Raw genomic sequence first — 10,227 nt, 5'->3', positions numbered from 1 at the left:
TGTTAGCAACCATATCAGTGGACCATTATTTTGTTAACATGTAAGTAGTACTCTATAGTTTAGTGGTACCCATAGTTTAGTATGCTGCTCGGCCTTATCCAGTTTAATTAGTAGCTTATCCTCCGTGCCGTGGCACGCCAAACACAACCCACAAAGAATCTCTTCGTTGGATAGCGAAACATGGACATCGATATGGATATTAATGTTTAAAAAAGAGAGAAGGATTTGAATGATCAAGATGGAGACAACACGTAATACCTATCTCGTACTAAGCCCCCTACCCCTCCACATGGCCGTATTAAGAAAGAGGAGAAGAGGAGTAATGTCTGACAATATGTCAAGAGAGACCATGAATGATGAAAACACACATGTACATTTGATTAATTTCCTTGTTCATAACGCGTGTCGCGTGGGTAAGTAAACATTCTGATATCAGGTGTTTATCCCTTGATACAAGTACTACGTATGCTCTTTTGCACGCCATGTGGCCACCTCTTTGCGCAAGAACGATGTGCATATATCGTCTTCAAACGTCTGTGCACGACGGCACGTACAGTTAATTACGAGCCATCCACGAGCTAGACGAACCAAAGCACGTAAGTTCGTAAGCAACACGGTCGACAATGGTTGTGAACTTCTGAATTTTGATCCAGTGGTTGCTTGCACTCTGGCGCTGATGGTTCTCTCAAGAGTACTCTTGTCTTGATTTATTATATCCCTCGTTCCTCCCACCAACAATGACACGTCGTCGAGACATGACGGTTGGTGAACACGGCACGAGGTTGTCTTCATTAATTTTTGAAGGCCGGAATTCGCCTCTCTAGTTAAGAGTCCTGTGTCAACTTCTTGCTAGCTGCTCACCACTAAGCTGCCCACGAAATCTTGGCAGCCAGTCGTTTGGAGCGAGCGAGCACGAGTCAAAAAAGGGTCCATCTTTAACACTAAGATCGTGACATTCTTCTTGACGGGAGAGCATCGTACGTGGTCTCGTGGAAGAGGAAGCTGCCCCGCGCGCCCGAAGCAAAAAGAGAGAAGATACAGGTACTCGTAGCATTCAGCTTCCAGGATCAAGATCCAGGTCCCATTCCAGATTTTGATCCATGGATGGTTGATGGTTCGATTCAATGCCTGCCAACTGAACCCAACGCTCTGCAATCAAAACACCGACTGTAGTCTCTGACGACCGACGGACACGTACGTAGTACGTGGACAAGATACACGCCACGTACGGAGGCGTCCCGTTTAGTTAAAGAACGAAGGACACGCATGAGCGCTTTAGTTTTTTTTTTAGCCATCAACGGTGGGGGGCACCTGAAACTCGAAACGTTTATATTAAAGCAGATACGGGGGAATACAGCAACGAAAATTACAATTGCCAACGAAACGATGACAGTTAGAGAGGGGTTAAGGAGGGGGGCACCTAACGCAACATCTCACACACAGACGTGCACCAAGGGATTACAGGGCAGGCGGAGTGGCAGGGAGGGAAGCGGTGCACCCAGAGCTTGAGGCGATCAAGGAGGAGGGCGGCAAGCTGCTGATTTGAGGGACGCACGCCATCGAAGACACACCTGTTCCGTCGCTTCCAAATGACCCAGAGGATCAGCAGCACCAAGGAGTTAGCTACCGGCGTCGGGAAGCGTCGCAGGGAGGTCCGGAGAGCGGTGCAGAACGACGCAAACGTAGGGGCACTGCCCAGACGGTTCACGCCCACGCCGAAGGGCAGCATAGAGACCACGCAGCCGGGGACAGGTGAACAGCAGATGGTGGAGATCCTCCCGGGAGCTGCCACAGCAGACACACAACGGAGAGGGGGCACAGCCCCTGGCGTGCAGCAGGACGCGAGTCCTAGTGTGGCCATACCGAGCGATCCAAAAGAAGACCTGGACCTTGCGAGGCGCGTAGACAGTAGGCACGCGCCGCGGAGAAGGCAGCGCGCGCCCCAACCGCCGTCGGTCCGGCCCGACGAGAGCACGACATCGTGAAGCGCGGCACGGAGGGCATCAAGTTCAAGGCCGGCGGCGGCGGTAAGGCGGCACTGAAGGGAAAGGGCAAGCCCGCCAGACCACACCGCATCAGCGACGAGCGTCGACGGCGCGAGGGAGTGGGAGTAGAGCGCCGGGAGGAGACCGGCCAAGGGGCCGGCCCTAAGCCATGTGACTGACGCTGCTGAGTGCTGACCTGAGACGGCGTGAGACAGGTTTCGGCAATTTTGGAAGAACGATACTCCGCTACGTCTGCCGAACATTATTATTTCTTCTATAATCACATTTAGAGACACCTTCTCACAAGCTACTGCTTGTTATGACCATGCCGATCAACGAGCAAGGAAGAAACAACGATAGGTAATCGTTTCGTTTATAAATACTTGTCGTAAGTTTAAATTAAAACAGTGACAAGTATTTAGAAACGGAAGGAGTAAATAACAAGAGGCCTGATTCAATACGTCCCCCTCCCCTAAGAGGCCTGATTCAATACGCACCCTCTCCCCTAATCTCAAAAGGGTATGTGGTCTTTTTGCTTTGGTCCACTCCTATGTCGTATCCTACCAAATTTTTGCTTTCTTTTTTTTCCCTTCCAACCGTTGTTATACAGCCTGTATCAACGCCAATTTCTCCTAGAAACATGGCCTCCAAAATCTTCTGATATATGGCTGCTGACGAGCATGAGCACTAGCACGAGCACGAGCCCACCGCGGCGGTCCGCCTGAACCGGCGCACGCGGGGCCAGGCCCCAGGGTCTAAGAACAAGCCGAAGCCCCAGCTTGCCGAGTCCATCGCCCACTTTTCCTGCCGCAGGCCACGCGGCATGTGCATGACTGCGTGCTCCGCGGGACCAGGACCACCGCCGACGTCGCCTAGCGCCAGTCCGCCGCGCCCAGCGTCGTGGTGGCCCTGCACTGCTGCTGCGACGTTCGAGAGGCTGCCGTTGGACGAAGCCGCCACGGCCGTTGCTGGAAGATGGATCGATATGTGTTCATGTGCTACCCATCGACCTTTCCAGGCATCCATCAATCGTTCAAAGGGAAATATGTGTTCATGTGCCACCCAACGATTTGTTGACTCATAATTTGTATATGAATTTGCTGGCACCATGCATGTTTTTTTAGGAAAAGCATGGATGTTTTTTAATTGCAATATGTATGGGTTCGTAGGGCTCTATGTACGTACGGTTTTACAAATTATAACTTGACCATCATGCCCCCCTCTTACCGAAGGGGTATGGTGCAATCTGAACCATCCTTGTGTTTTAGTTTGGAGGAGGAGGTGTATTGAATCAGAAGTGAAATAACAATTTCAATGGGTGGTACTGTTTTTTCTTTTAAAAATATTCTGTAACTTTATTCAAACTGGAGAACCGTTACAGTCACAAGGATAATAGATCCCAAAATTACAAGTAACTTTTATGATTAAGAAGTACAACGAAACCATCATTGGCATGGAGGGGCCCGGAGGTGCAGGCCCCTTGTTCACCTGACAAGCCGTCAAGCCATAGTACAGATTCCTTGGATCCCGCCCGTGACGTTGGATTCTAAAACTACTACAACGGTTAAAAAGAATCCAGCGTTGCTCTTGCTTCGCTGTTGCAAAGGTAATTTTTAGGAAATTATCTAGATAATTAACAGAAAAGAGGTAAATTTAGACAAAGGTAATTTTTAGGAAATTAAGATCCATATTACTTGTCTACAAAAATTAGCAAAAGGCCAGGTGTCAATATCTAGCACATGCCAACCACGGAACATACTTTTTTTTTTACGACCATGCATCCCGCTCTCGGGGAAGATCTTTTCACCGCATATTTTCTTGGGTCTCGTGCGCACAAACAAGGTGCTGGGCCACGAGCTGGGCTTTAAAGCCTCTTTAGGTTGTGCTCTTTGGCATCTTTAACGGCTGATGGGCGCGCATGCATCCGTGGCGTCGAAGCATAGGGCAGGAGTCCAGCTTATAAACCCGTCGCGCTTTGATCGAATTACCGATGTGGTACTAATCCAAGCGAGCGCCGGCGACCGATCGCAGTATTAGCGTACGCCCCCGTGCAACCGTGCTTCGCTCGGTACAGCTGTTCCTGCCAAGGGGGTGCGCCGCCCTCGCAGCCGCGGCGTCCGTCCCCTTGCTGCTCCACGAGCCCGTCCTCCCCTCCCTCTCGGACGAGCCGGTCGAGCCAAACCAAGTAACCAACACGTCCGCCTGACATTGGACTGTACTTACTACTTCTCATCTCTTCGTTTTGCTTGCACCAGTGCTGTCGATGCATCATGATTGGTAACCAGGGCAAACGCTTCTTAGATTTATTTGTTAGTAGTAGTACTAAGGTTGTGTTTGTTTGGGCAGGAGCTCCACAACTGCAGATTTTACAGCTGCAGATTCCAGAATCAGCTGTGCCTGCCAGCTACAGCCGTGAATTTCACCGAATTTGACATTTTTACGCTGTGTGTATATTAAATATGTAGATCTCCCTCCAATCCATATTAGTTGTCGAAATATTACATGTATCTATACGCTTTTTAGGCATAAATACATTCCTATTTGAGCAAATTTGAGACAATCAATATGGATCGGAGGGAGTACATGATAATAAAATCCTAGTGTACTCATATAGTCACATTCGAGTCTTGCAAACGAGATACTGGTACATTGGAAAAATATCTATAGGTAACAAATTACTTGCTCAATAAGGTGGATGGCACCGTATGTACAGAAAAAACAAATCACCAATACAGTTCTGTACGTGTCTGAGGGAAAATGCTGCAACTTGCAAGAAGCAAGATCCAAACGGCTGGGCACTGATGATTAGCGAGAGGGCCGCGGCGCAGGTCGCAGCAGTGGCGTAGCGGGAGAGGAGGCCGGCGCAGAGGAGGGGCAACGCAGCTCGGAGGAGGGGCGTCGAGGCCAGCTGGAGAAGCAGGTCATCGGGGAGGACTCTGGGGGGCGTGGCTCTTCGTCTCCCCCAGGCAGCGTCGGACGGCGGCCGTGGATTGGGGAGATCGGGCGGCAGCCGCGCGAGCTTATAAGGCCTAGAATCCGTTGGAGTACCTCCTAAGAGCCAAACAAACGGACCCTAATACCGATTAGGCATCGTCTGCCTCCACGGGGTACTTTTACTAAAGAGGGAATTTCAATTTTTTACCCGCAAGTCCCAATTGTTTTGACAGTTTTGATCTTATTTAGTGAGTTTTCCATTTTTTGACCCATTTAACAATTTTTTTTTATCACAAATGACCTCATTTACATTTTTTTTAGTAAATGGAATTCACTCCATTCACCGGTTCCTTTCTTTATACAACAACGGTTAAAAATGAAGAAGATCACAAGAGAACAATGGACGAACAGTGTAGCATCTATGTGGCGCCGTCTAAAAAAAGTATGGAGGTGGGCTCCATCTTAAAACCAGTTCAGAGAACTATATACCCTAACCCCACAAGAACAATATGTGCTTATTCGGTTCACGGGATTTTGAAAATCGTAGAAATAGCAAAAATAGAGAAATGAATGTCATGCACACTACAATCTTTAGGATTTTTCAGTGAGGTCTCACCTAATGTTTAGAATAATCCGTAGAAATCTAGCATCTCTATTTGTATGAAACGAATGGTGCATATAGGAAACAAAAATCATAGTAATTGAAATCATGTAAAAACCCTTTAAGAATTGTTCAAACCGAGTGGGGCCTACGTGTTTTCCTAAAAAATATCGAGTAGCGTCTAACTATACAAGTGTAACTGAAAAAAAAATCACGATCCGGTGATAGCCAAGTACAAGCTCAACTCTAACCACGTCTCGAACTCGCCTACTCCTCGGTGCTCTCACCACTGGATCCTTCCCCACTACGGTGGGACAACTTAATTTTTTTAAATTGAAACCATGCTCTATTTTCCGTTCCACATAATGGAAACAACATACTCCAGTAGTATGTTACAATGGAAAGAGAACAGTGGGCGAAGGGCAACTTAAATTAAGAATCAACCATGTTATATACAATGAATTTCACTTGACGCCAATATGATACCACAGGGCAAACATAGGTTGGGCCTCGAAGAATCGGCAAAATAACGAAAAAAGAAAGCCTTGTACAGTTACCGGACACAAATCGCAATGCCATTGCAAGATGATTTTTGTGAAGTTTTTCAACGGTAATGTTTTTGTGAAGTTTTAATATTCAGTTCAAACTTGACTAAGTATCAAAACTTAAACGAGAGATAACTTATACGGAGTATGAAAAACACCATTTTTCTTACTTTGCAAGTTATGATTAGACAAACGAGAAACGAATTCAGGCGGAAATGGCCGGGTGAAATGAATTTTCCTGCCAGTCCAAGCCGCTCTGGACTATCGAGTCTAACCAGACCAAGACCATCATCCTTCCGTTGATTCCTTCCCCCTCCTCCCCTGCGCCTGAGAGCCCCCGATCTCGATCCCATGGCGGCGGCCGCGCTCTCCTCGTCGCGGCGATCCCTCCACACCCTCCATCGCCACCTCCTCCTCCGCCCATGCCCCGCCCCCGCCGCCGCCCTCCGCGCTCCTTCCGCTCCCGCCCCCCGCCACTTCCCCTCCCCTTCCGCGGCCTCCCGCTTCTTCACCACCGCGCACCCCGAGGCCAGGCTACCGCGGCACAACCTCCTGGCACCGCAGCAGCAGAGTACGGCCCTGCGGCGGCTCGTGGGCGGGTTCAGGTCGTTCTCGAGCGGCCGCTCGAAGCAGGCGCCGCTGGGGCAGGGGGTGAAGGGGCTCGGCCGGCCGGTGGAGGCGGCCAAGAGCGCCGCGTCGCGGTACCGGGAGGCCGTGGGCCTGCAGGTAGAGGCCTTCTGGCGCCGCAACTACATGCTGCTCGTCGGCGCCGGCGGCGTCGTCGTCTGCATCGCGCTGTGGCGGGTCATGTTCGGCATCGCCAGCACCTTCGTCGGGCTCTCCGAGGGCATGGCCAAGTACGGCTTCCTCGCGCTTGCAACCGCCATGGTCGCGTTCGCTGTGAGTGCTATTCTTTCCTCTTCCCGGCCTAGCTACTATGATGTATAGTGCACACACTGTTAAGAGATTAAAGTAGTACTCCGGGGATACTTCATGATCTAACTTGTCGAAGCATTCGGGGTAACTTCATATCCTGGGAAATGCGATGCCATTATTTTGTCTCTCTTTGAAATCGTGATTTATATGTCATGCTCCCTGAATTGTCACACCGTCCGTCGACCCAAGAAAAAGCAACACTTCACTCTGATGAGTCTATCATTACTGTAGTTCTGTCATTAACCTCGGATTGTTATAGAACCAACTTCACTGGCTACTGTAGTCATGATCTAACGGTTATGCTATGCAGATGATGCTTTACCATATAGGGCAACAAACGGAGAGCCAGTATCCTCTAAAAGTAATAACTATTGAAAAGATATATCAGTAGCAGTTAATCATGAAGTCAAAGCACTGGATTTGCATGCTTATATATAATACCACCATACCCTGTCCATGTTTACCTCATTTTGTGCCAATAGGTTCTATAGTAATTCAGGCTTCTTTGTTTCACACAATTCTAGAATGCATTATTAGGAAAGACGTAGGATTGCGATATCATGCCTTCTTGAATCCTATGGAATTTAAAAAATGCACGCCATAGGAAAACCATTAGGTTTTTTTCCTGGTCTTAATCAATACCATAGGAAAGTTTGTATGGATTACAATACTATAGAATAGAATTTTTCCTATGAAATAGAGTACAAAGGAGACCTAGGAAAATTCCTATGGACTGCAATCCTACAGATCAAACAACCCACATATGAAAAATCCTAAGGATTATATCCTACGAATCCTATGAAAATCCTCTGAATCAAAGAGGACCTCATCACTTTGGCTGCTCATGACCTAGGCCTAATTTTATGGTGAACAATCTTTTGTCTGCTGAGGTGCAGTGGCAGAGTATGTAATATCAAGGAAGTGTGAGCTTGACTGCACATGGCATTTAAACTGGTAAATTATCAAAAACTAGTTTGCTTGTATTGCCAATTTTGTGTGATACTTTGTTTTCTCCTCCGTCGTGTTATCATGTTGATCACTCATAAAAGGGTGCAATTGATAATCTAAGCTTTTTAGTCCAGCTTTGCTTGAAAGATGATGTGTTGTTCTTTTGGGATCTTAAATTATTTCAACTGTCTATGTTTATTACAGGGTATGTACGCACGTGCAAGGTTCTCCATAAATCCTGACAAGGTTTACAGGATTGCGATGACAAAGCTCAATACATCTGCTGCAATCCTTGAAGTCATGGGTGCGCCCTTAACTGGTACTGACGTCAGAGCATATGTTATGTCTGGTGGGGGTCCTAAACTAAAGGACTTCAAATTTAAAGTTGGTGGCAAACGGTGCTTTCTTATTTTCCCCATCAAAGGATCAGAACGAAAGGGTCTTGTAAGTGTTGAAGTCAAGAAGAAAAAGGGAGAGGTATTTTTTTCTTCTCTATTTTGCACCAAACTATACCTCAGTGCCTCTAGATTGAACAATCTGGTACTAATGCATGCACAATATAATAGAAGTGCTGGACGTTTAGTGGGAGGAAGCTTGATCAGTTGTTGCGAATGTAGAGTTAAACTGAGCATATTTCCTTCCTCTATTCTTGTTGATGCAAGTAGAGTTAAACCGAGCATATTTCCTTCCCCTGTTCTTCCTTGTTGATGCAAGTAGAGAAAGTGCTGACTTCTTTTTCGAAATCAATGGCACAATCTTATGCTCATAGAAAATGAACGATTTTCTTCAGCTGGTCATAGTACATGTATCCCTGCTTGACTCTGTATCCGACTAGTTTTCTCTGTCCCTTGCCACTCAGAAACTACTGCCTTTTGTAATATGTGAAGGGAACTAATATAAGATTGCAGCCTGCTTGAGAAATTGAGTAGTATTAGTGTCCCAGTGACAGCACGTCTTCTGACCTTACTCTAATTCTTTTGCAGTATGACATGAAGCTGCTTGCTGTTGACATACCGATGGCGACAGGGCCTGATCAGCGGTTATTCCTGGTCGGTGACGAGCAGGAGTACAAGGTGGGTGGGGGCTTGATATCTGAGCTGCGAGATCCCATAGTAAAGGCTATGGCTGCAGAAAAGGAGTTTGATTACCTAGATGAAAGAGAGGACGAAGAGGATGAGCGCAGGGAGCGAGAGGAGGCTGAGGAAGAGGCGGCCGAAGCTTTGAGGCGAGAGGAGGACAGACTACGTGAGGAGGCCAAAGAGAGGCACCGGCGAGAAGCCGAGCTGGAGAAAGCCAGTTGACACAACAATTAACTACACACCTTTGTTCTTGTTGTGCGTTTTTCTCGCTCTCTCTGCCCCCCTTTCACTTTACAATGTAGCAATCAGCGTTTTTCACGGCGACAAAGATTGCAACTGAGTTTCGGAGAGGCGATTTCGCCTTCACCCCGTTCACAGCGTGTCGATAGAGTAATAATTTCGGCTGCTCCTCAACGGATTACTTGGGAGTGCATTGTAATTTAGCGGCTGTTTGATGGAATGATGGCCAGCCTTCTTTCTGCTGACGACCACTGTTGTGCTTTCAGATGCCTTGAGCCAATGTGTTACGCAACTATGCTCCTCGCCACATTTTGTATTCTTGGTTAGTTTGGTCTGATAGTCTGGTTCAGTCCAGGTGCTGCTGTGGTTTCATCTTTTGTGGACTTCCTCAGCATTCTGTTTTCTGAGAAGTCACAATTTACCTTTGAGGCAGACAGTATTTGTTACATGCAGAAGGTGGTTGAGCATAACTGAGAAGTGAGATGGCCGACTATCGTCCACTCGTCTGGCTGTGCTTTTGTTCACGTCGCAGGTTTTTGACCGGCGAGGAGTCGAGCGATGGGGATCTGGCATCGCGGTGGGGACTGCCCTGGTTAGATGCCGGATGGACGGCCAAGATGCTGTGTCCAGGCAGTAGGCGGGCCTTGGACGCGTCTGCTGCACCTTCCCGGCGACGTTTCTGCATGCGCGACGTCTGCCTTCCCCACGCGTCCCACGTTTCGGAGCGGACGTGTCACGTCAGAATAATAATGCACGGGGTGAGCGGGACTCGTCTTCCCGCCACGGGGTTTCCAAACGCCCCCGGGCCGGGCCGGGCCGTCTGGCGCAAGCGACGCTGCTCACGGGGGCCCGCACCGCACTCACGCTGTCGCCTGACGAGTGACGAGCGAGTAGGACGGCGGCCTCCCGCTCCTTGTCCTCCGAATTTCCCGGTCTGCCCTTGTCTTCTGTTTCTCCCC

The 10,227-nt window shown here is 48.4% G+C and overlaps 1 protein-coding gene across 1 annotated transcript; it reads left to right on the top strand.

The window, feature by feature from the left end:
- Window positions 1–6,332: 6,332 nt before the first annotated feature.
- Window positions 6,333–9,603, top strand: LOC100828088. Its single transcript, XM_003569144.4, has 3 exons — window positions 6,333–6,965; window positions 8,154–8,426; window positions 8,933–9,603. The coding sequence occupies exons 1-3, from the start codon at window positions 6,417–6,419 to the stop codon at window positions 9,248–9,250; spliced, it is 1,140 nt and encodes a 379-aa protein (XP_003569192.1). The 5' UTR covers window positions 6,333–6,416; the 3' UTR covers window positions 9,251–9,603.
- The last annotated feature ends 624 nt before the right edge of the window (window positions 9,604–10,227 follow it).

The sequence above is a fragment of the Brachypodium distachyon genome, chromosome 2 (assembly GCF_000005505.3).
Source record: "Brachypodium distachyon strain Bd21 chromosome 2, Brachypodium_distachyon_v3.0, whole genome shotgun sequence".
NCBI classification, from domain to species: domain Eukaryota; kingdom Viridiplantae; phylum Streptophyta; class Magnoliopsida; order Poales; family Poaceae; genus Brachypodium; species Brachypodium distachyon.
The sequence above is the reverse complement of the archived record's forward strand: the minus strand, read 5'-3'. Positions and strand labels throughout refer to the sequence as shown.

Coding starts and splice junctions, on each gene's coding strand:
- LOC100828088 (XM_003569144.4), top strand. CDS start 6,417: ATGGCGGCGGCCGCGCTCTCCTCGTCGCGGCGATCCCTCCACACCCTC. Junction 6,966..8,153: donor CCGCCATGGTCGCGTTCGCT/GTGAGTGCTATT, acceptor TGTTTATTACAG/GGTATGTACGCACGTGCAAG. Junction 8,427..8,932: donor TCAAGAAGAAAAAGGGAGAG/GTATTTTTTTCT, acceptor ATTCTTTTGCAG/TATGACATGAAGCTGCTTGC.